Consider the following 26,721-nt stretch of genomic DNA (forward strand, 5'->3'; position numbering starts at 1 on the left):
AAGTCATTGAATTATCAGACTTATAACTTTGTTTTAAATTTTACCTTCATTTTTTGATTCCAACAATGAACCTTCTCTAAACTAAATTCACTCCTTTCTCAGTTTAAGATACACACCTGTGCATGCTTGTGCACATGCATATACACGCATAAGGTGAATTTCCCTACCTTATTTAATTGACCTAACTTCAGAAGCAAGAGGCAAAAGAGACAAAAATCACAAATACTTACATATCTTTTCCACAAGATTTTTGAAACTTAGTTATATCTATCATAAATCTTCCTTTGCAGTTTGACTCAACTCCTTGCTTACTGTTCTTTTCCTTTCAGCTAACAAATTGCTGACTCTTGTAATCTCAACCACATGTATCATTTAACCAAAGCATTAAGAGAAAACTCACCAGGAAACAAGACAAAAGTAATAAATCTTTAAGATCTTACTCTCAAGTTGTTTCACATTTCCTGAGTCAGAATTTCCAGAGAGAAATTAAAATAGGAAATCTTCTCAAGACAAAGATTATTTTCAATAAAACTGAATGCTATGGATCAACTACTAAAATTCTAAAGCTTAAATGTGTATACGTCACATGTAGTCTTTTAATTTCAGAGAAACTTTGAAACCCAAAATCGAAAACAGTTTATTTCTACAGCCTCTTTAGTGACCAGTGGTTACAAAACCATAATAAATACAACTCATCTTTCCTAATACCTCCTTTTTCCAACAATTTATTACATCCTGCTCAAGACCCAATATTTGCAACTAATAAATGTTCTGCTATATGTCTGGGTTCCCCTAGTGGCTCAGACAGTAAAGAATCCACCTGCAATGAGGGAGAACTGGGTTCAATCCTTGGACTGGGAAGATCCCCTGGAGGAGGGCATGGCAACCCAGTCCAGTAGTCTGGCCTGGAGAATCCCCAAGGACAGAGGAGCCTGGCGGGCTACAGTCCACAGGGTTGCAAAGAGTCAGACACGATACAGCGACTAAGCACACACATACATATGCTTACTTCTATGTAACAAAGTTATTCCTGGTCTATGACACTCTAAATATGAAAAATAAGATTTACAAATACAACCAACGGTCAGATGTTCAGGCAAAAATTCCAAATTTATAAAATTTCTCTACCAAAACACTTGTTTTCCTTGTGAACACTCCAGTGTTTATAAAGTTTAAAAGAATAATGCCAAAATGAATCAGACACAGAATGGTTATCTTATCCAACAGCCAGATAGTGGCTAACCCAAGATCTAAAGAAATGTCTTAACTGGCAAGGATTCTTTATGTCAAACTGTCTGTTCTCAGACAAGCAGTAAGAATTTTTCCAGGTTCAGGACATCTTTTTTAAAAAAGAAAAAGTTGGCAGCTGCATTGTTTAATCTCACAGATTACTAATGACTATGATGAAGACAATCACAAGGAATAAGTTTCTCAGAAACAACCTCTACATTTAAAAATGATCCCTGATTTTTCACTCTCAATGCAGGGGAAATAAAGTAACAGAAACAAAATTAAGCCGGCAAAAAAAAAGGTTAAAAGCAAAGAGTATAAAAAGAATAAGGATCAAAACAAATTTACCTAGATCATTTCACAGATAACATAACCATGTCATACAATAAATGTGAATGGGGTGAATCCCACTAAGAAACAAGGACTCTCAGGTTTGATTTTTAAGTATCACATTACATATTACTTTCTGGAGAAGGAAATGGCAACCTACTCCAGTATTCTTGCCAGCAAAATCCCACGGACAGAGAAGCCTGGTAGGCTACAGTCCATGGGGTCACAAAGAGTTGGACAGGACTGAGCAACTTCACTTTCACTTTCTTTGGAATGCAAAGAGATCAAACCAGTCAATCCTAAAGGAAATCAACCATGAACATTCATTGGAAGGACTGATGCTGAAGCTGAAGCTCCAATGCTTTGGCCACCTGATGCAGAGTCAATTCACTGGAAAAGATTGAAAGCAAAAGATGCTGGGAAAGACTGAAGGCAAAAGGAGAAGGGGGGTGGCAGTGAATTAGATATGCGAAGTCGTTTTGGTCATGTCAGACTCTCTGCGACCCCATGAACTGTAGTCAGCCAGGCTCCTCTCTCCATGGGATTCTCTAGGCAAGAATATTTGAGTGGGCTGTCATTTCCTTGTTTAGGGATCTTCCCAACCCAGGGATCGAACCCATTTTCCCTGCACTGCAAGTGGATTCGTTACCACTGAGCCACCATTAGATGGTTAGATAGGATAATCAACTCACTGGACAAGAATCTGAGCAAACTCCAGGAGATAGTGAAGGACAGGGAATCCTGGCATGTTGCAGTCTTTGGGCTCACAAAGAGTCAGACATGACTTAGCAACTGAATAACAATCATAAAATGGCCACCAAAAAAACAGCAAATATAAATGAAATAAATGCATACAAACAAAAATCCAAAATGGCAACATTAATACTCTAAGCTGACATTCAAAGTAAAACTTGGCACAAGACTGATACTATTTACTTATAAGAAAGATAGAATCATTATTAACACTTTATATACCAAATAATGACATCAAAATAAAGCAAAATTAGAAATGCAAGGAAAAAATTAAAACAGTCTTCATGGGAAATTTAATAAATGTATTTCAGAGTTTCACAGAATACTCAAGAAAAAAGGATACAGAAGATTTGAATAATACAATCAAGAAATTCTAGTTGAACAGATTTATGTAAAACCTTGCACCTTATAAGCTACAAATACTCTTCTCTCATGTTCTTGGAATATTTACAAAAATCAACGGCATGTTTGTCTTAATGTTCCAAAACAGGGAATTTACAGGTCACATTCTTTGACCATAGCCCAACAAAGCTAGGAATTTACAAAGAGAGCCACTCATTCCTTCCCCAAATTTAAATCACATCAAAATTAAGGGACAGGGAGCCTTGGTGGGCTGCCATCTGTGGGGTTGCAGAGAGTCGGACACGACTGAAGCGACTTAGCAGCAGCAGCAGCAGCAACCTGAAATTATCTAAGAATTCATAAAAAGCACAAGATTTCATTTCAAAAAAACAATGCAAAATCAGTCTTATAATGCCTTTTCAAAAGTCATTAAGGATACTACAGCCTTTATGATGATGGTAATATAAGAAACATTCTAGCGAACCTCTTACTAGGAATCTTTTAATACATTTAAAAATATAAATTAAAGCAGAGTAACGTTACTTAAAGCAGTACTGTAAGAAATAAATAGCAATTATTCTCATTTTTTAAAGAAAGAAGGACTTCCCTGGTAGTCCAGTGGTTAAACATCTGACTGCCAATGCAGGAAACACAGGTTTGATCTCTGGTCCAGGAAGATTCCACATGCCACGGGGCAATTAAGCTCATGTGCCACAACTACGGAGCCTGCACTCCAGAACCTGTGCACGCCACAACTGCTGCAGCCAGCAAGCCTCGAGCCTGTGCTCCGCAGCTAAGAAGCCACCACAATGGGAAGGCTGTGCACCACACCCAGAGAGCAGGCCCCGCTGGGCACAGCTAGAGAAAGCCTTCATGCAGCAACACAGACCCAGTACAGCCAATAAAGAAATAAGAGAGGAGAAAGCATAAAAGAAGTTTATGTATGAAACAGTGGGAAAAAATCTATACAGAATACAACACAAAATAAGCGTATTTCCGGTTACATACACACATGCTGCCGCCCCCGGCCCCCAACACACACACACACACACACACACACGCTGAAGCAAGCACCACAGCTTTTGAGTCTAGGCCGTACTGATTTCTGTACCTACAACAAGAAAAACCTTTGCCTTGATATGCATTTTACAACTCCACACACAGACACACACACTCCCCTATCTTTCAAAGCTTCTTCTACTTGCTGCAATGCAGAAAGCTTAAATTTTAGTATTAATAAACTTGAAAACTATCCTCTTAACCATTCCTAATTCTCAAAAAAAAAAAAAAAAAAAACAACGAAATGAAGTGAAAATGAAAAAAAAAAAAGAAAGCTATTACAAACCTAAACAGTGTATTAAAAAGCAGAGACATTGCTTTGCCAACAAAGGTACATATAGTCAAAGCTATTGTTTTTCCAGTAGTCATGTATGGATATGAGAGTTAGACCACAAACAAGGCTGAGCACTGAAGAACTGATGCTTTTGAATTGTGGTGCTGGAGAAGACTCTTGAGAGTCCCCTGAACAGCAAAGAGATCAAAGTCAGTTCTTTACTTCCAACACCAAGAATGACTAAGGTCAACTCATCATAAGAGAATAAATTTAAAAAACACATTCTGCCACTCAAGAAAATACCCTTCCCTGGCAAGAACTTTTTCTTTAAGCAGTACAAAGCTTTAAAAATATCAGTTTTGTGGCCTTAAGAAAAGACAAAAGAACATCACCACTGATCACCATTAGACTGAAATATCAAGGTTATTTATATCTGTTTAAGAGAGTACTTCGATCTGACATCAAAAAATTTCAGTGATACAGTAGGCATATTTGACAAATTTTTGAAGGGAGACAGACTATCTTAGCCTTTTCATTGATTAACTTAATATGAAACAATGATTTCAAAGAATCAATGCACAAATAGGTATTTCAGAAGATAATTGAGAAAATGACTTCAAAAATGAAGAAAACCTTCCCAGACCTAAGAATGTTTCATCATTTCTCAGGGAAAACTAGTGAACAGAGAAAAACTTCCAGTCATATCCTGACAAATGTTTTCATTTCCAATGATAAAAGAAGGCTACAAGCATACAAATAGAAAACAAGTTATTCCTGCAGAATGGAAACTTGAGGCCAATGAGATAAAAGCAAAGACATGAAAGATAAGTAAAGCAGTACCTCCAACTGTTTCAATACAAAAAATTTTAGGACCCAATGATTTTATACTCATTCTTTATCATGCAAAAGTAAAATTTTAATATTAAAATTAAACCTTAAAAATTAATTTAAGGTGAATCTTAAAAGTACTTGAAAGTGTTCTCTAAATAACAATTCAAAATTAAAACCAGCTGTTCATGAGGATTGCTTGTTAGGGCTGAAATTAGTTAGAATGGCAAATAAAATGCAATAAGAAATGGCAAATAAAAGCAACAATTCCTAATGAGAAAGGAGAGGGCAAGATGGTTGAATGGCATCACTGACTCAATGGACATAAGTTTGAGCAAGCTCCAGAAGATGGTGAAGAACAGGGAAGCCTGGCAGGCTGCCGTCCATGGGGTCACAAAGAGTTGGACACAACTGAGCGACTGAACAACAACAATATTTACTATTACAATGACAAAATCAAATGCAAAAGACAAAAAACAATCTCTTAAAACAGTGCAGTCACACATACTTTTGGTTATTTTAAGGACACTAAATTTATAAAAAGGGTGAGTGAAAACAGCAAACAAAACTGCCAAATTCCTCATTTTCTACAACTAGAAATAAGACAATTATTCTAATTAAATGTTTAAGAATATGAATAATTTTAAGGTAAATCCAAGTAGTGGGGTGGGGGGAGGAGAGAGATGGGGAGAGAAAGAATCCATTTTTCAAATCCACCACACAAGGGAGGAAAATCTACATAGCAAAAGGCAAGATCAGCACAAGGGGAGGATGAAGTGAAGTCACTCAGTGTGTCCGACTCTTTGCGATCCCATGGACTGTAGCCTACCAAGGTCCTCTGTCCATGGGATTTCCCAGGCATGAATACTAGAGTGGGTTGCCATTTCCTTCCCCAGGGGATCTTCCTGACCCAGGGAGCGAACCCAAGTTTCCCCCATTGTAGGCAGACACTTTACCGTCTGAGCTACCAAGGAAGCCGGTGGTCTGATGGCGGGTTATTTGTTCTTTCCAGAGAAGGATACTCCCCATTTGGGCAGTCGAGAGACACAGGCAGACCTGAGCCAGGATCTGGAAGGCTCAGGGGGGCAGGAAGGAGGGATGGCCCTGAATGGTGAGGTGCTTGAGTCAGGGGGAGAGGAGGCCGAGGACGCCCAAGACAATGAGGGGGACTCAGACCCAGATGACTTAGATGAGGACGTGCAGTGCCCCAAGTAAGAGGAGACGGTTCAACTTCCGGGGACCCCTGGCTGCAAGAGCTACCACTACCTGATGGTGCAAACACCGAACATACTTAGGAAAGCTCAGGTAAGTGGCAAGGAGGCTGCTGTGCTGGTCTGAGTGTGGGGGAGACAGAGTGGCTTCCACCTTCTGTTCCCTATGATTTAGACAAGTGGTTCTCCAAGCATAATATGCATCAGAATGTGTTAGTTACTCAACCATGTCCGGCTCTTTGTGACCATGTGGAGTAGAGCCCACCGGGCTCCTCTGTCCATGGAATTCTGCAGGCAAGAACACTGGAGTGGGTTGCTATTTCCTTCTCCAAAGGGAGCATATCATGCTAAAATCATGGCCAAAATCTGTACTGGCTTAACTATCAAACTTTTCCTCAAAAGGCATCTGCCTGTAAAATTAAAATTAAGCAAAAATTTTCTCCTTAGAAAGTTGGTCCCCTTTTTGCCTCAATGTGGTTCCTTCAGGCTTATTTTCAATCAGACTAGCTAAGGTATAACTGTGAAGACCAGATCTCACTAGCATAAGTGAATAAAAGTCTGCTTATTATCTTTACCTAAAGCAATGTCAAAAATGTAACTCAGATCACTTCGGTCTAGGTATCAGGCAGGTCTCTTCCATGTGGTTATTATTTTCCCCTTGATAATTAACAATACCTTAGGGGCAGATACTTTAGACTATGTTAATATCCAGCTACTGTCAAACTTTTACCCACTACTTTTAAATCCATTTATGATTCTTACTTAAATCAGCTGTTTGACTGCCAAATGTTGATTTTCTAATTCCACTATTTCCTCTATGTTTACTCATCAAATCTAAGGAAGAACTTCCCTTCCTCCTTAATTTATTTATCCCTATGGATTCTTTATTTATGGGCAATAATCAATTACTATCATTATTTTGATGATGAGCCTATCCCAGAGTTGCATGTCACTTCAGTCATGTCTGACTCTTTGTGACCCCATGAGTCACAGCCTGCCAGGCTCCTCTGTCCATGGGATTCTCCAGGCAAGAATACTGGAAGCAGGTGGCCCTGCCCTCCTCCAGGGGATCTTTCCGACCCAGGGATCAAACCCAGGTTTCTTACATCTCCTGCATCGGCAGGCGGATTCTTTACCACTAGCACCACCTGGGAAGCTTATCCCAGTGTTAGCCAGTGGGCCTTCTTCCAGGCTGGCTCTGTCTCTATGACATATCGCCATCATTTTGTTTTCTCATGTCGACTAAAAAAGATGCACAACTTGAGAGCTGCAAGTCAAGTTTTATTTAGGGCAAAATGAGACGTGCCCCCAGAAGGCAGCTCCTCACATAGCTCTGAGAGACTTCTCCAAACAGGCAGTGGGGGAAGGCCAATATATAAAGTCTGGGTGAAGCAGGAGTTCCATACCATTAAGCACTCATTTTACAAAAGGTTTTCTGCTAGTCACAAGGATCTTATGTCATCAATGAAGTGATTTAGTGCTTTTCTAGATATGAGGAGATACAAGGACTGGGATCATAAAATCAGTTCCTCAAAGTATCCAACTATCTAAAGACTTATCCCACAAGATTTCCTGGACACAGAGTACTTGATTCCATCTGAACTCCCTCAGTTCAGTTCAGTTGCTCAATCGTGTCTGACTCTTTGCGACCCCATGAACCGCAGCACACCAGGCCTCCCTGTCCATCACCAACTCCTGGAGTTCACCCAAACCCATGTCCATTGAGTCAGTGATGCCATACAACCATCTCATCCGCTGTCATCCCCTTCTCCTCCTGCCCTCAATCTTTCCCAGCATAAGAGCCTTTTCAAATGAGTCAGCTCTTGGCATCAGGTGGCCAAAGTATTGGAGTTTCAGCTTCAACATCAGTCCTTCCAATGAACACCCAGGACTGATCTCCTTTAGGATGGACTGGTTGGATCTCCTTGCTGTCCAAGGGACTCTTGAGAGTCTTCTCCAACACCACAGTGCAAAAGCATTAATTCTTCGGTGCTCAGTTTTCTTTATAGTCCAACTCTCACATCCCTACGTGACTACTGGAAAAACCACAGCCTTGACCAGACGGACCTTTGTTGACAAAGTAATGTGTCTGCTTTTCAACATGCTGCTGGTGAAGCTAAACAGCCGCAGGAACACAGGGTTCAATCTCCACAGGGCAGACGGCAAACGCCCTTGCTGTTCAGTCACCGGCAATGCTCTTGGCAAGAGACAACTTGTAACTGACACTGAGCACCTCTTTATTTCCTGGCTGGTAAAGATGCTCCAAGTTCATCTTCTACTTTTCCCTGCCCCAGCCCAGGGATGTCATTTCTCCAAGGTTCCTTTTAGTAAAGAATGGTATTTAGCACCCAAGATCTGGCATTGAGTGTTCTCACTGCTAATAGGGGGTCACTGTTTCTATGTACTCTCAGCAGACATAGCTGGAAAAAAGACGTATAGACGTGTGTATGAGTAGCCACACACACCTATTTCTATATCTTAGTATAACTTTTTAAACTATGAGTTCTGTTCTCAGATGGGGCACCACTTCCATGGCCCAAGAGCGGGCTCTTGTCTAACACTTGGAAATGAGCTATGCGAGGAGACACACGTGCTGACAGAGCAAGAGACGTGACTGGGAAGGGGCACCCGGGCAGAGCAGAAAGAGACCCAGGAACCCAGGGGAACTGCTCTGCCAGGCGGGCTTCACGGCGATGGGGTCAGCCTCCGGGTGCTCTGCGTCCGGTCACTGACTCAGTCCTTCCTGGCGGTGCACACGCTGCTCAGCCTCGCTGCGTGCCAGCCGGAAGGATTCTGGGAGGTGGTCGGACACGTGCTGTCTCCTTCTGACCTTTCCTGGACTCTTCTGGCTGGTGGTGCCTCGTTAGTTTTGTGTTCCTTACCAGGACCTCCTGTCATAAAATAACTCACGCAAATGGTTATTATGGTGTCTGGTCAGGATGGGTGGTTTCAGTCAGGGTGCTTCCCCTAACAATTTTATGCCAGTGACCTCAATTCCACCTCTGCATCAAGTGCTGCCTAGCCTTCACCCTCCCACACTTATAACTCCTTTCTTTGGCTGTGAGGAACTTGCCTCCCATTTTCCACAATACATTTATTTATCTACTTAATCCTAATACAGAGAACTGTTTCAGAATTGCAAACCCTATGCTGCTGCTACGGAGATGGGGGGAAGGCCTAGTAACCACAGCTCGCTGTTTGTTTAGAGTTCGTCTTTATCCTGAGGACACAGTCCAAACGCTGGGTTCAAAAGTTACACTACTTTTTCTTCCTTTTCCTCCTTCAATGTGGTTATGTTAGTCATTTGAAATAGGTTCAGTTTATTTGTTTTGTTAGTATTCCACCTTTGATTTTATTGGTGTTTGCTGTTTATATACTGTGTGAAACCTTAAACATGGTTCCATGCGTCAGAAAAGGATCCTCAGAAGAGGCCCTCAATCCCTTTCCCCTCAACCCTACCCACACGCAGAGCTAACCCGTCATCTCTTTAACCTCTGATTTACCCATTTCTGTGCTTTTCTGTCCCAATCAGTAAATATGTTTGTTGTTTTATTTCCTCTTCTTTCCTACACTAAAAGTAATAAATCACAAATACAGTAAATACCTTTGTACTTTGTATTTTTCGCTGAACAATTCATCCTGAAATGCATTTCCCATCAGTTCTTTTCATAGCTGCAGAATGCTCCAATGGGTGAATGTACCATATTCTATTCAACCCCTCTCTATCCTGTAGGCTGCTTCTAATTTTTTAAATCACAAACAGTGCTGTGGCCCCATGCACTTATATTTGAATACTACTAGAAGTACATTTCCAGGGTAAATTTGTAGATTTGGGAGCTAGACTGTCAAATCAACTATAGCATCCAGTCAAATCAACTGGACTTTGATTACATCTCCTGATATAATGCACTGAGAACACACCTCTGCTATTCCTGCGCCCAAAACGAATCTACCATGAAGAAACAAATTCAAACTGAAGGAACTCTATAAATAACTAACGTGTATTCAAAACTGTCCATGTCATAAAACACAAAGACTTGGGACTTCCTTGGTGGTCCAGTGGTTAAGAATCTGCCTTGCAATGCAAGGGGACATGGGTTCAATCCGCGGTCAGGGAACTGAGACTCCACCTGCCATGGAACAACTAAGCCTACACACCCCAACTACTGAGCCCTCGCACTCCGGAGCCCTCAAGACAACCAGAGAACCTGCGCTGCAACAAAAGACCCCGCATGATGCAACACAGATCAATACCTGCTGCAACCAAGACCAGATGCAGCCAAACAAACCTTTTAAAAATAAAGATGAAAGAACTGTTCCAAATTAAAGACACGGAAACAAAATGTACTGCACAATCTGAGATTTTTCTTTTGTTGTAAAGGGCACTATTTGATAATTGGCAAAATCTAAAAAAGTTCTGCATATTACATTAACAATACATCAATATTAATTTCTGATTTAGGTTATACATTATGTTTTATAAACAAGTGCTCTTGCATTTATGAAATATACAGGGAAGTATTTAAAAATAAAGGGGCACTGTCTTCAACTTACACTCAGATGATTCAGGAAAAAACTATTTATTTGGGAGGAATAAAACAAATATGGTAAAATGGTAGCATCTGGGAAAACTAGTTAAAGATTTTTTAAAAAGCAACATCAGCTATCATGCTGGCATGTATATCCATACATCCAGTACTGAACATTTACAAACTCTGTAAATATATTTTAATTAAACTATTTGTTACATAACCAATAAACAATCATAATGCTTTTACAAAATGCTGAAACTAAAATATAATTTACAAGTAACTCCAGTAGCACAATTTTAGTCATATTTCTTTGCTTCTTTCAGAACTACACAGAAAATATGTGAGTAAAGGTATACACATCTTCGTCCTTTTCATAAAGGCCTGAGAGACATTTTTCTTTGAGAAACAGAAGTAAATCAAAAGCCTACCAAGGACATTACTTGAAGTTTCAATCTCAACCCCAGACTGGGTGGCTCTAGCCAAATTAATTCAAGATCAAGGTCATTCAAGAAAATTCAGTGACAATTAACTCTATGTTGTTTACAAGTAGAGTCAAAGTCTTTTACTCACTATCACTTTTCAAAAAGAAACAAATACCCTAAGAGACTATTTTTCCTAAACAAAAGAAAAAAAAAGAAATCAATTAACAAGTTCATGTAGCATCACAAAATCTGTTTCTCTTTTGTGAGATGAATTTTAATTTGAAAAAGAAATCTTTAAAAAAATTTTAAATAGTACAGCTTCAAGAAAGTTTCCTTCTGCACTCCTTCCTCACTTAACCAATTTATTTTTCCTCACCAAATTAAACAGGCTACTTTCATTTTAAACCTTAGGAAAGACCCTTAACATTTCAGTAAAACAGATGAACTAAAAACCCCATTCAAGTAGGCAGCTGCCTGTCATCATTTTGCCTTCGAATGGTACTATACCAAAGGACAGCAGAATTCTTAACCTACTCAACAGAAGTATCCCCACTAAACTCCTTCAACGTCCCATTCCAAGACAAGACACAGGCTTGCGCACATCTGCACACATACACACACACACATACACACACAGGTTAGAACTGAGTAAGAAGAATGAGTTTTAAGACTCTCTGGGTTAGAATTTCTCCTCTAACAAAAGCAGTCCTTCTCTAAAAGAAGGTGTTCTTTCTTGAGTGCCTAGCATGCATATCTAGGAACTGCCAACAGAACCATTTCATCCTAACAAAATGAGGAAATCTCTACTATGTAAAACACCACTAGGAGGGGTACCTTATTTTTCAACGCTAAGAATTCACTTGTAAACTACTCTGAAAATGTAAAATAGTAATTTTCACACTAAAAGACAAGTCCACAGTTCAGTTCAGTCACTCAGTCGTGTCCAACTCTGCGATCCCATGGACTGCAGCATGCCAGGCTTCTCTGTCCATCACCAACTCCCAGCGCTTACTCAAACTCATGTCCATCAAGTCTGCAATGCCATCCACAGTATAATTTCAAATTCTTAGATAAATGTTACTTTAAGTGATTTCCAATTGCAGGGCACATGTTCAAGGTGTAGCAACAGAACAGCAATTCAGGAATCTAAACTTACCAAGATCAATTAACTTTAACACAAAGGCATGTGCCTTGAAATCTCTTCTAAGATCTCTGTCCCAGGAAAAAGCAATGGAGGGGGATTGCACCAAAGAGACATTAGGTAAAAAGCAACATCTGAGTCAAGGCCAGGCTAACAGGCTGTAAGGCTGACTAAAGCTTGATACCTGAGAAGTCGGCTACCCCTACACAGCTCAAAATCTGACAGACTGTGAATAACAAGTAAGGATGCTAAATGAAGAACAGAGGCTGGGAAATTCCTCTTTGTGTAAAAAACATGTATGGCCTTTTCTCAGAGTTGCCAAAAACCACAATGGTTACTCCATTATTTCTGAAAATCAACTCCCAACTGATAAAAGTTTTCCCAACTCAAAATGGGATCAGCATTCATTACCTAAATATCACACAGGAGTGAGGAGGTGATTTGTTCACCCAAGCCCAATATTTTATGGAGAAGAAAATAAAGCCCCAAAGAGATTAGACTCAAAGAATCCCCAGCGTCACCTGAGGAAGGAGACCTAGAACCCAGAGAGCCAACTCTCTTCTCCATTTCACTCTATACAGTGTTAAAATCATTATCTAACTATAAAGTGCACTCATCATCAAGGGCTTCTATTTACCAACAGAACTTTCAGAAAACTATGAACAGAAACAAGTAGTTCATGTACACACATTTACTCTTAATAATATTTTATATTATTAGTCATGGGTGTTTCATGATGTGTTGCATTCTTTTTTAAAGAGGAAAAGCCACCTCAAGTAATTATTGTCTTAATTTCCTAATTTTGTAGCTCTTTATATGCATAGAAAGAAGTGAAGTCACTTAGTCGTGTCTGACTCTCTGTGACCCCATGGGCTGTAGCCTACCAGGTTCCTCCGTCCATGAGATTTTCCAGGCAAGAGTACTGGAGTGGGCTGCCTTTTCCTTCTCCAGGGAATCTTCCCAACCCAGGGATCACACCCAGGTCTCCTGCATTGCAGACAGACGCTTTACCGTCTGAGCCACTAGGGAAGACCTCTTTATATATAAAAGGCAACAATTTAAAGAAAGTTGAGATTTAAGTTCTCCACTCCCAAATTTTTTCATTATATTTTTTCTACTTAAGATAATATAATAGAAAAATACATAGTGAACACTGTAAAAAACAGTGTTGTATCTCAGGAGTCTTATAAAATAAATAAAACTGATTTGTCATCCTGATCACCTACAATGAGGACTGACTTCCGCCCGTTAAGATTATTATCTTTCTGCAGACTCCTCTCCTTCCATTACTACTGCAAGACCATCATAACAATGAATTTTAATTTCCCAGGAGCTGGACAATAAATAGCAGTTCTATTAAGTATAGATGATAGTCACCTTGGCTCCATAAGCTAAGATTAACATAGTAATAGTGATAATGTTTGTAGCCTTACTACGCATCAGACATTGTTCCAGGCCCTGGACAGATTTTAATTTTCAGAACTGTAAGTGTACTTTGTATTTCCCCAACTTACAGACGGAAAAAACTAACGTACCCAGAGGTTAAGTAATTTGCCTAAGATTACACAGGCAGCAAGTGGTAGAGCTGAGACTCCACCCAGGTCTGGCTTCTTCTACCTCTCCAGAAAGCCTTCTCAAAGTCAGAGCCCATGTTCCTCCCTTCCACTGGTCCCAAGTAACGGGCCAATCCCCCTCCCCTCCTTGCCTACCTCCTCTCTCCAAACTAGCATATGACCGACCCCCTCATGCCTTCTCTTTCCACCATCACGCCTACACAGTCCTTTTATCAATCCTTCCCAATCTGACTTTTCCTCAATTCGGAACTCTTTTTGCATTTAAATGTGTTAACAGAAGTGTACACATAAGCTTGTAAGAGCCATCATTAACAGAGCACATACTATACGCTAGATACAAAGCTAAGGATATTCCCATAATTTAAAGGATTATGAAGAATGTGTGATTAGACTCGTTTTACTGAAAAGAAAATTGAGGTTCAGAGAAGCTAAATAATACATTGGCAATGTTCTTCCAGTAAATAAACAACACAGCAAAATCTAGCACTCAACTCTGCATGACTCAAAGCTCACACCTGTTTTACTTCTGTTAAATCATCTAGAGTAACTAGGTACATCACTATTCATAAAGGAAGTGCTTCTTTAACAAATGAATTTAGAAAATCATTAAGCAAACAAATTGCTGATATTTTAATAGTTTCTAATACTATTTCCAAAAACAAAAAGTTCCAATATCTTAATAATTAATGTACAGATTCAAATACAGATGGATTACCACCCCCCCCATAAGTTAAAGACATATTGTGGTTTAAATCTTTTAGGTAATGCTATTTATTAATACAGGAACCCAGGATTATTCTCTCTCCTAGCCAATCTCCCACCTCCCCCTAGCTACACCTCCCAAAAAAAGTTAACTATAAATTGTTTTGCTTTGCCAGTTACTTAAAGTATCTCCCGACCCTAGGAGAAATAACATGCAGCATCTCTGATTCTGCAGCTTCCTATACTAAAGCCAATCTCACCTCTTACTCAGTGTGAATTTTTTTTAACCCACTAACGAGTATACTGTAAATGCTCATTACATAAACATCTCTTCCTGGATACAAAGGTTTCAGCAGCAGTTTTTAATACCTTGAAATGGTATAACAGCAATTATTGCTCATTTAGTCAACTGGACAGGTAACAATCACATTTATGTTACAGAACTCTGTATTTTAATGTCACTATATACATTAAGTGAGTCGAAATACGCTATTCAAGTATGCCAACTGAAAGCAAATGGGTCAAACAGGTATATTTCACCAAAGCATTTTCACAACGCTCTTGATATGTATCTTTGTTACCTGTTACAACGCGGTACCTTCATTCTCTCCCAGCACACGCCACACCTTTTAGGTTGACAATAGCAGAGAAATATCGGGGCTTCTCTCTTCAATAGTCCCAAAAAAGATCACTCAAAACTCCTACCACAAGCAAATCCTAAGAACCAAGAATTCGACCTCCCTTTCCTTTACAAGCCGACTTTCCGTCTCCAGCTCCCACAGAGGGCTGGGGGTGGGGGAGGCAGTGGCTGGGACTGACACAGAACGCACGACGCCTAGGCTGGTCATCTCCCAGCCTGGCCCACCCTAAACTTCACCTTGGCGCGGCGAGAGGCAGGAAGGCACCAGGAATTCCCAGGAAATGGTCTCACCCCATCAGAGAACATTCTTAACTTCCTCGAGGCCACCATTTCCCTGGAGTATTATCACACACTCCCACCCGGACATATAACCTAAGAGATTACTTAAGAGAAAAGCACAAACACACACAAAGAGAAACACACCGCTTGAAGCGGGCAGCTCCGGCTCAGCGTGCGCGGAGAAGCTCGGAGACCACGCGGAGCCAAGTTGCCACCGCGATCGCACCCACGGTGCAGGAGGCGGCCCGGGCGGCTGGAAACCCAGCGCGCGGGGTTCCAGCCCCACGCCCTACGCCCCGCGCCCCGGTCTCACGGCAGGAAGCCCGGCGCGGCGGCGCTGCCTCTCCCTAAGAGCTCGGGCCGCGGCCGGAGCGATAAGGTGGATCTGCGCTTCCCACCCTGCCAGCTCCGCCCTCCTGGACACATTCCTGAGAAGCCCGACTCCCGGGACGCCGAGCTGGGCGCCCGGACCGCAGAACAGGAGGGCAGAGCCGCCCCGCGCCCCCCACCCCCGGCCTGCGCGGCGCCTCCGGGGCGGGGTCCCAGCGGCCGCCCCGCCACAGGTAGCGGGAGCCCCCGCCCGCCGCCGCCGCCCCGGCGCCCTGGGCAGGCCCGCTCCAGGTACCTGGATGAACTGGATGGTGAGCGCCGATTTGCCCACGCCGCCTCCGCCGACCACCACCAGCCGGTACTTCTCCTGGCCGGAGCCGTCCCGCCAGCCGGCCGCGGCCATGGGGACGCCGCCGAGCCCAGCCCGGCCACGCCGAGCCGCCGCCTGCCTTAGGCCCGGCTCCGGGGACGTGTGCGGCCGGCGGGCTGCGGGCGAGCGGCCGGGCGGGGGTCCCGGGCGCCGGGAGCTGCTGGAGGGCCGGTCAGGACGGCAGCGCGGCGCCTGGGCTGGCCGGGTCCCGCCCGAGGCGCGGAGAAGCGAGGGGACCGCAACCGCGAGGGGCTGCGGCGGCCTGGGGGCGCGCTCCTCCACACGACTTCGCAGCGCCTGCCGAAGGCAGCCTCCAGCGCCGCTACAAATGGCCGTCTGGGGGCCGGGCCGCTGGGCCGAGGTGCTGCATATGCATGAGGGGGTGGGGCGGGGCGGGGCGGGGCCGCGCTGGCCCGGACTGAGATTCGGGAGTTGAGCGTGTAGGACTCAGACCCCCTCGGGTGTGCCCCTCCAGTTCCTGGACTGAGCGGGATGTGTGCGCGTGTGCCTGTGCGAGTGAGGAGTGTGTGTGTGAGAGTGTGGGAGCTGGAAGAAGACAGACCGTGTGTGAGCATAACTGTATGTCAGGAATTGTCAGGGATTGTGTGGATGAAAAATAAAGTGTGTGAAGGCGTGTGTGAAAAATAGAGCCGTTGTCATCTTAACTCAGTTTGTAGGAGGGTAAATATCCTGTTTTAAGAGTACAGATGGTGACCGTGACTGTATGGAAAACAGTACATGACAGTGATTGAAGATGAGAGCTGTCACAATAATTGTGTGTGTGCGATACGCTTGCGGTGTGAGGAATGTCACAGAGACTGAATCACTGTCATTGAGGGCGCATAGACAAGAGTAAATGTGGCACATGATATATCTGCCTTAGTGGCTGTGTTTATATGTGGGAAATGTGCGGTAATTGTATGTGAGGGGTATGAGTGTGAGAGATTATACTTCTTTACATACTGCACACCAGGCACTGTGCTCAGTGCTGCAAATCACTTCATGAATAAAATAACGTCCCTGCCCTCAGGGAACTAAGACTCCAATGGGGAAACAGCCAGGGCCACAGGCAAGTTGTCAAGCATGTAAGGATAGTATGACCCTAGGAGGAGCACTCATTCCACAAGTGGGTGGTCCGGGAAGGCTTCCTAAAAGATCTGAAGCATAAATAACGTAAGCAGAAGAAAAGTATTCCAGGGAAAGCAAGCCACATCTGAAAAAGTCCAAGCTGAGAAGGTAAGCCGTGTCACGTGATTTTGCTTGTGTTGGGGAAGTGTGCTTGTGAATGAAAGGTGCTTATCTATGTGTTGTTCAGCCGCTCAATCATGTCCGACTCTTTCCAACCCTGGACTGCAGTAAACCAGGCTTTCCTTCCTTCACCATCTATCTATGTGTATAGCAGTTTAACCAAATGTAGTAGGAGTCACAGCTGTATACCAACGCAGTGTAGGCTGGTAGATAAGACCATGGGCTCCAGGGCCAGACTGGATTCAAATCCTAGTCCTTTGACTAATGGTGTAATAATGGAGCTTACTGAACTTCTCTACCTCAGTTTTCTCTAAAATAATGACAGTAGGATTACCTACCTTAAGGTGCTTTTTGACGTGAATTGAGTCTCTTAGTCGCATCCAACTCTTTATGACCCCATGAACTATACAGTCCGTGGAATTCTCTAGGTCAGAATACTGGAGTGGGTAACCTTTCCCTTCTTCAGGGGATCTTCCCAACCCAGGGATCGAACCCAGGTCTCCCACATTGCAGGCGGATTCTTTACCAATTGAGCCAGAAGGGAAGCCCAAGGTGTTTTTTAGTAAGAATCAAATGAGTTAATATACATAAAGCACATAAAACAGTGCCTGGCATGTAGTAAGCATTTATGGCAGTTTGGAAACATGACTTCAACTTCTTAGAAACAATTCAGTGGCTCTCTTGGAACCAGTAGAATGCAGCAGAAACAATGCTGTATAACTTCCAAGTCTAGGTCAGAAGAGGCCATTCGGCTTCCACCTGTTCTCTTGGGATTCTCACTCTGGGAGAAGTAATGTGTGAAGTTTGGCTACCCTGAGGCTGCCATGCTAGAGAGGCCACATGTAAACATGCCAGTCAAAAGTCCAACTGAATTCCTAGCTCAGTCAGTCCTAGGTCAATTTTCATTCCAATCCCAAAGAAGGACAATGCCAAAGAATGTTCAAACTACCACACAATTGCACTCATCTCACATGCTAGCAAAGAAATGCTTAAAATACTACAAGCCAGTCTTCAATAGTATGAGAACCATGAGCTTCCAGATGTTCAAGCTGAATTTAGAAGAAGCAGAGGAACCAGAGATTAAATTGCCAACATCAGTTGGATCATAGAAAAAGCAAGAGAATTCCAGCAAAAAATCTACTTCTGCCTTATTGATTACGCCAAAGCCTTTCACAGTGTAGATCACAACAAACTGTGGAAAATTCTTAAAGAAATGGGAATACCAGACAACCTTACCTGCCTCCTGAGAAATCTGTATGCAGGTCAAAAAGCAACAGTTAGAACCGGACATGGAACAACAGACTATACGTCAAGGCTGTATATTGTCACCCTGCTTATTGAACTTGTATGCAGAGTACATTGTGTGAAATGCCAGGCTGGAAGAAGCACAAGCTGGAATCAAGATTGCCAGGACATATATCAATAACCTCAAATAAACAGATGACACCACCCTTATGGCAGAAAGTGAAGAAGAGCTAGAGAGTCTCTTGATGAAAGTGAAAGAGGAAAGTGAAAAAGTTGGCTTAAAACTCAACATTCAAAAAACTAAGATCATGGCATCTGGTCCCATCACTTCATGGCAAATAGATGGGGAAACAATGGAAACAGTGACAGACTTTATTTTCTTGGGCTCCAAAATCACTGCAGATGGTAACTGCATCCATGAAATTAAAAGATGCTTGCTCCTTGGAAGAAAAGTTATAACCAACCTAGACAGCATATTAAAAATTAGAGACATTACTTTGCTAACAAAGGTCCATCTAGTCAAAGCTATGGTTTTTCCAGTAGTCATGTATGAATGTGAGAGTTGGACCATAAAGAAGGCTGTGTGCCACAGAATTGATGCTTTTGAACTGTGGTGTTGGAGAAGACTCTTGAGAGTCCCTTGGACTGAAAGGAAATCAAACCAGTCAATCCTCAAGGAAATCAGTCCTGAATATTCATTGGAAGGACTGATACTGAAGCTCCAACAGTTTGGCCACCTGATGTGAAGAGCTGACTCATTGGAAAAGACCCTGAGGCTGGGAAAGATTGAAGGCAGGAGAAGGGGGACGACAGAGGATGAGATGGTTGGATGGCATCAGTGACTCGATGGACACTGAGTTTGAGCAAGCTCTGGGAGTTGGTGATGGACAGGGAGGCCTGGCATGCTGCAGTCCATGGAGTCACAAAGAGTCGGACACAACTGAGTGACTGAACTGAACTGAGCTCCAAGTTGACCACCAGCATCAACTGCCAGCCATGTGAGATACCTTAGACCCCAGCTCTTTCCAGCCTTCAGGTGACTGCTTCCCCTACTAATATCTGACTCCAAAGGCATGAAAGACCCCGAGCAAGAGTTACCCAGTGGCTTTCCTGGTGGCTCAGTGGTAAAAGTATCCTCCTGCCAATGCAGGAGACATGGGTTCAATCCCTGATTCAGGAAGATTCCACGTGCCATGGAGCTACTAAGCCCATGCACCACAGCTATTAAGCTGGTGCTCTAGAGCCCTGGAAGCTGCAACTACTGAAGCCTGTGCACCCTAGAACCAGTGCCCCGCAACAAGAGAAGCCTCAGCAATGAGAAACTTGCACATTGCAACTAGAGAGTAGCCCCGCCTGCTGCAACTAAAGACTGAGCAGCAACTACGACCCTGCAATAATAAATACATTCTTTTAAAAAAAGAGCTACCCAGGTCAGCCCTTCCTGACCTACAAAAGTATGTGCAAAACAAATCAGTAAACTGGTTGTGGTTTTTTAACTTTTTATTTGGGAATAATTTGAGTCTATAAATACGAGCTTCCCTCGTGGCTCAGCTGGTAAAGAATGTGCCTGCAATGCAGGAGACCTGAGTTCGATCCCTGGGTTGGGAAGATCTCCTGGAGAATGGAAAGGTTACCCACTCCAGTATTCTGGCCTGGAAAATTCCATGGACTGTAGAGTCCATGGGGTAGCAAAAATTCAGACACAACTGAGCAACTCTCACTTACTCAGTCTATAAAGTATAAAGAACACCCATACGCTGTTACCCAGATTCAACTATGTGAGCATTTTATCCCACTTCATCATTCTCCCCTGTCTATCTCTGCTTTTCTCTATATAACTATATCATATCTATATATATGATATAGTTATTTATATTAATTATGACAGGACTTCCCTGGTAGTCCAGTGGTTAAGAATCCGCTTGCCAGTGCGGGGGACATAGGTTTAATACCTGGTCCAGGAGGATTCCACATGCCTCAGGGGAACTAAGCCCATGCACCACAACTATGAAGCCCATGCTCTAGAGTCCATGCTCTGCAACAAGAGAAGTCATCTCAGTGAAAAGCCTGGGTACTGTAACTAGAGAGTTGTCCCCACTCGCTGCAAACAAAGAAAGCCTGAATGTTGGAACAAAAACCCAGCACAGCAAAAAATAAAATATTTTATGATAAATGTATGTGTGTGTGTATATAATTCTTACATTTAAATGAATTTTTGAACTCTTTAAGGATAGGTTACAGGCATTATGGCCCTTTACCCCTAAGTGCTTCAGTGTGTGCCTCCCAAGAACAAGGATATTCTCTCAGATAACCACAGTACATATCAACATTAGTAAATCTAGCATTGGTATGAATACTTTTGTCTACCATATATACTCCAGTTTTGTCAGTTAATTCAATAATGTGCTTTAGAGCAGTTTTTCCCTTCTAGTACAGAATCCAGTCTAGGATCAGGCATTACATTTAGTTGTCAAATCTCCTTAACTTTGTTAGTGCTATACAATGGTTGTCTTGAAAGTGAAGTCGCTCAGTCATGTCCCACTCTTTGCGACCCCATGGACTGTAGCCCACCAGGCTCCTCCATCCATGGAATTTTCTAGTCAAGAGTACTGGAGTGGGTTGCCATTTCCTTCTCCAGGGGATCTTTCCGACCCGGGGATTGAACCGGGTCTCCAGCATTGTGGGCAGACGCTTTACTGTCTGAGCCACCAGGAAATCTAGGCACCCCTTTTCTCCAGAGGAGGGAGATTTTTTACACAGCAGACAGTATTAGCAATGTAAAAGAAAGAAAAAAAGGAAAAAGAAAAGAAAGAAGAACCCATGTCAAGGAAATGCTGAAAAAAGGCTAGGTATCCTGGGTGTTCATTGGAAGGACTGATGCTGAAGCTGAAACTCCAATACTTTGGCCACCTCATGTGAAGAGTTGACTCATTGGAAAAGACCCTGATGCTGGGAGGGATTGGGGGCAGGAGGAGAAGGGGATGACAGAGGATGAGATGGCTGGATGGCATCACCGACTCAATACACATGAGTTTAAGTAAACTCCGGGAGTGGGTGATGGACAGGGAGGCCTGGCGTGCTGCGATTCATGGGGTCACAAAGAGTCGGACATGACTGAGCGACTGAACTGAACTGAACTGATGCTTCTCTCAGTGTCTCTCTAGCCCTGAAATTTTCTATAATCTTTCAGGATCAAAAAGATAATGAATGAGTCCTCTTTATGCAGCTTTCCTTCCCTCCTAACATACAATCCAAAATCTTTCCTTTCAAGAAGACATGATAATCAGAAAAGCTTATCAAATCTCAAAAATATCCAAAAGAAAGAAAATTAATCCCTAAGGAAAAAAGAAAAGAAAAGCATGTAGGGACTTCCCTGGTGGTCCAGTGATTAAGACCCCACTCATCCAATGCAGGGTACATGGGTTCAATACCTGGTTGGGGAACCAAGATCCCACATGCCACACAGCACAGCCCAAAGAAAGCAAAAAACAACGACATAGCTATGTGTCTGTGTAGGTACGTGTGTAGGGGGTGGTGGACTCAGTCAAATCCAACTCTTTTTGACCTCATGGCCTGTAACACACCAGGCTCCTCTGTCCATGGAGTTTTCCAGGTGAGAATACTAGAGTGGGTTGCCTTTTCCTATGCCAAAGGGTCTTCCTGACCCAGGGAGCAAACCCATGTCTCTTGCATCTTCTGAATTTGCTGGAGGATTCTTTAGCACTGCACCACCTGGGAAGCCAAAGCATAGCTATGCCATTTGCAACAGTTTAGACTGGGGGAATCAGGTGTTGATCCTAAAGTAATTGTAACGAATTCCTTAGTATTTTATGACTCTGCATCTGGCAAAGGAGCACTCAGGGGGGTCTGGGCCTGAAAATAGTTTGACCAATAAAAGAAAAAGAGGATAAAGTGGTAATGAATACAAGCTGGTGTGCACATGTGTGTCCAGTAACTACAGTTTTCAGGGAGAAACTTATTTTCAGTAGGATCTATTTCAGTGCTTATTTGTTGAGCTGCTTCTCTGCCTGAGTCCTGACCAAGATTTTCTTTCCTTCCTATTCTATACCACAATCCCTGGGTACAGCATAATTTCAACACTGAAAGCAATCAAGCAAACCCATCCTGGAGAACCATGTATTTGTTGCCTTCCAGGCATCCATTTCTCCTTCCTTTCACATAGTGTCTCCTAATTTTCCTTAGGTAGTTTGGGAGTGACTGACTCCCACCTGCAGGGATTTACCCTAATTCATTTAAGATTATCAACCTCCACTGGCCACAGTAATTAGCTGATAGATGGATGTATAACCTAGGTCAGGTCAATCAAGAACAGATTCAACTACAGAATCAAAATTATAATGAGGTACCACTTAACACCACTAGGATAACTATAATAAAAAAAAAATAATAACAAATCCTGACAGGGATATAGAGGAACTGAATCCCTCATACACTGCTGGTTGGAAAGTTAAATGCTGCTGCTGCTTTGGAAAACAATCTGGTGTTTTCTCAAAAAGTTAAACACAGAGTTACCATACAGCCCAGAAGTTCCACCCTTAAGTTATATGCCCAAGATAAATTAAAACATCTCAGTATAAAAACCTATAATATACGGTTATAGCAGATTATTTATAATAGCCAAAAAGTAGAATAAATTATCCATCAACTGATGAACGGATAAAACAAATGTAGGGCATTCATACAATGGAATATTATTTGGCAATAAAAAGGAATGAAGTACTGATACATGCTACGACATAGATAAATCTTGAAAATCACGTTAAGTGAAAGAAGGCAGTCATGAAAGACCACATATTATGTTATTCCATACATATGAAAGGTCCAGGATAGGAAAATCTAGAGAGACAGAAAGTAGATTAGTAGTTGCCAGGACTGAGGGGGAAATTCTCTGTGACTAATATGGGGTATGGGGTTTCTTTTTTGAGATATGAAAATATTCTGGAATTAGATAGCTGTGATGGTTGCACAATTCTGTAAATACACTAAAAACCATTGAATTGTATTCTTCTTAAAGGGAATTTTATGGTATATGAATTAAATCTCAAAGCTGTGAGGATAAAAGATTCAATTGCAGGATTTCCTTTGAGCTACTAAGGAAATGTCTTTTTACTTCAAAATATTCCTCCTATCAATGCTATACCTTTATTTCTTTAAAAAAATTTAACTCAGAGTCAAGTGTTCAGCAAGCAAGAAGCCCACATGCTCACTCCACATAAACCTTCTGTTCCAAAGTGCTTTCTTGCTCTCAGAAAATATCCCAACAGCCTACAGCAAAAAGAAATTCCCCTGCAAAAACAAATCACTGGTATTGTATTGATATTTGGCAGAGAAAGAACTAGTTGTCATTCATGCCAATTAAAGATGACTTTTCATCTTAATCTAAGAAATTTCTTTCTCGTGTAGCTAGAAGACAATAGATAAGTACATAAATCTTCATTAGAAGAATGACCCAGAACCTTGGAAAGAACACTTAGAGATCATCCCCCTTAACTTACCAGAAGTCCTGTGAATAGGGAAAGAATTTCTTCCCAGTGTCACCTAGCAAGTTGTTAGCAGAATATATGTCTCCTGACTGCTATGCTCAGAGCACTTCGCCCCATGCCAAGCTGGATGTTATCCAGAATCCCGCAGAGCCTCACAGCACAGAGACAACGTAATGCTGCCAATCAAGAGAGCTGTTGATTGTATTCTTCTGATTTAAGTTGAGTGATGGTCTAGCTAAAAGGTTGCCAAGAGACTTCATTGGGCAGATTCAGAGTCAGATGTGGCTAAATCAGAGTCAGATATGTTTTGGCCCACAATTAGAAGTTTTTTAATTTTTGAATTGGTTGCTGATATTTGAATTTAGAATTTTTAACAAACAAATCTAGATTTCTAACTCTTCTTGAAAAAACTAAATGGATTATCTACCCACATCGGGCCAGTATTATCATAAGACAATAACTAAAGGTAAGTACAGGCTGCCCTTGAAAGGTTTGTTCCTGTTCTTCAGAGTGATCAGCACTCTTGGATCACACGCTAGCCGTTGGATGTTACCTGCCTGGCCTTCGTGACCTGTCAGAGTTTGCAAATCCTACTATACATGCCAATGTTCCCCATCTAGAATGCACTTTGAGTCCACTGTAGTGTCTTAAAATGAAGAACCTAGACTCCTCCCCAGACTTGGTAAACAGAGAATACTTGCAGACCAAGAATGTGAATTTGTGTATTTAAAAACCCAAATGGACTCTGAGCACCACCACAACTGGGAACTCTTGGAGGGGAGTAGACTCATCCATGTCCACTCTTTTTTTCAGAACAAACAATGACCCTTTCAGCTGGAATGTTGGTTACTCATCATCTCCAAAAACAACCATTGCCGAAATACCATTCCTGGCCCATCCCAGAGAAGGGATTTAGGGGTGGAGTGGAGAGGGAGGTGCTGAAACCAGGATTCCCCTGACCTCATCTACAGCTGAGTCAGATAGAGACCATGCCTGGTGGCCAAAAAGGGACAAACCCCCAGATCAGAGAGTATTCGATCCTCATCATGGCTGATGGAAGAGCCACCATCCACTTTCTTCCTTAATGGACTCCTGCTTCTGATATGAATGAATGGCTGATGACTGCACCCAGCCGGAGCTGCATGCATCTGAGATGAGACAGACGCACAAATCTAGTCCTTGATTAAAGATCACCTTCCTAAGAATAGAAAATGAAACACAGGCTGGAGCGTGTACACACATAGCCCTAAGGAAGGCCACAACAGAGCTGGGGGAGGATCATCAGAGAATCAGAGAGCCTTAAAGCAGGAAAAGCATCCCTCTAGTGCTCCCATTTCACAGATGGGGAAGCAAAGGCCCAGAGAGAAAACTGCCCTCACCACCATCACCTAGAGCCAGAGCAGAAGCATGACTAGAACTCAGAACCCAGCCTGGGTACCTGACTCAATGTAGTGCACTGCCTTGGGAACACAAGAGCCTACAAGGCTAACTGGGGCCAAAGTCACACCACTCTTCTCAGGCATGGCTGCCAGGAAGAATCAAGCAAGGGTGTCCGCTCTCGCATTTTTTTTAAATAGTAAAAAAGTCAAAACCCACCTAAATATTCAACAACAGGGACTTAAATAAATAATGCTATAACTATAGTATAGAATATAGAATAGAATAGTATAGAGTACTATGTAGCCATTAAAAATAATTTTTATTTAAATAGGAAAATGAAGAGTAGGATACAAATCAGTATATATAATTCCATAAGCTACCAATTACTGAGCGTTTACCATGAGCCTGACACTGTGCTACTCACCCAAAACATATTATCCAGTTTCATCCACAAATCAACTAACTAAATTAGGTTCTATTATTGTTTGTATTTTTAAAAAAAGCTTTGGCACAGAGGTGTCACATAGCTACTTAATGGCAGGGTGCTCCTGTCTAAACCCATAAGGTCTGAACTCCAAAGTTTTGTACTTAATCATTATGAATAAATTTTTCAAAAAGAACATCAGGATATTCAGTTATCCTAGGTTATTTTCCACTTTTCATTTTTCTGTATCTTTTATCTTTTGTTTTGTTTTGTTTTGCAATTTCCCTTTCTCTCCTATCCCCAGCCCCTGATAACCTCTAATCTTTCTGTCTGTATGAATTTTCCTATTTTAAATATTTCATAGAAGTGTAATCAAACAACATTTGTCCTTCAGTGTCTGGTTTATTTCATTTTTAATGTTTCAAGGTTCCTGCCTATTGTAGGACATATTTATGCTTCATTCCTTTTTTAGGGCTAAATAGTATCCTATTGGGTGAATATTCTACTGTTTGTTTATCCATTCATCTCTGTTGATGAACTTCTGTCTTGTTTCCAGTTTTTGGCTATTAAGAATAATGCCACTATGAACATTTATGTACAAATACCTGAGTTCCTGTTTTTAAGTCTTTTGGGTATATGCCTAGGAATGGAATTGCTGGATCAAATGGTAATTTTATGTCTAACTTTTTGAGGAACTGCCAAAGTGTTTTCCATAGCAGCTACACCATTTTACATTTCCACCAGCAATGTGAGAGTTCCAATTTCTCCACATCTTCATCAACATTTGCTATTTCTTTCTTTCTTTCTTTTTTTTAAATAATAACCACCCTCGGAGGTATGAAGCGGTATCTCATTGTAGTTTTGGTTTGCATTTCCCTAATGACTAATGGGGTTTCCCTGGTG

General features: G+C 42.1%; 1 protein-coding gene across 2 annotated transcripts in view; it reads right to left on the minus strand.

The window, feature by feature from the left end:
• Window positions 1-16,344, minus strand: part of RRAS2 (RAS related 2) — a 79,245-nt gene extending 62,901 nt beyond the window's left edge. For both annotated transcript variants that reach the window (XR_010664417.1, XM_065944965.1), the window contains exon 1: window positions 15,943-16,344. Coding sequence is in view for 1 of the 2 variants with exons in the window: in XM_065944965.1 (XP_065801037.1) it covers window positions 15,943-16,050 (108 nt within the window). In the remaining variant the exon portion in view is untranslated. The remainder of the gene's footprint in view (window positions 1-15,942) is intronic.
• Between the last annotated feature and the right edge of the window lie 10,377 nt (window positions 16,345-26,721).

This window comes from Muntiacus reevesi, chromosome 9, assembly GCF_963930625.1.
Source record: "Muntiacus reevesi chromosome 9, mMunRee1.1, whole genome shotgun sequence".
NCBI lineage: Eukaryota > Metazoa > Chordata > Mammalia > Artiodactyla > Cervidae > Muntiacus > Muntiacus reevesi.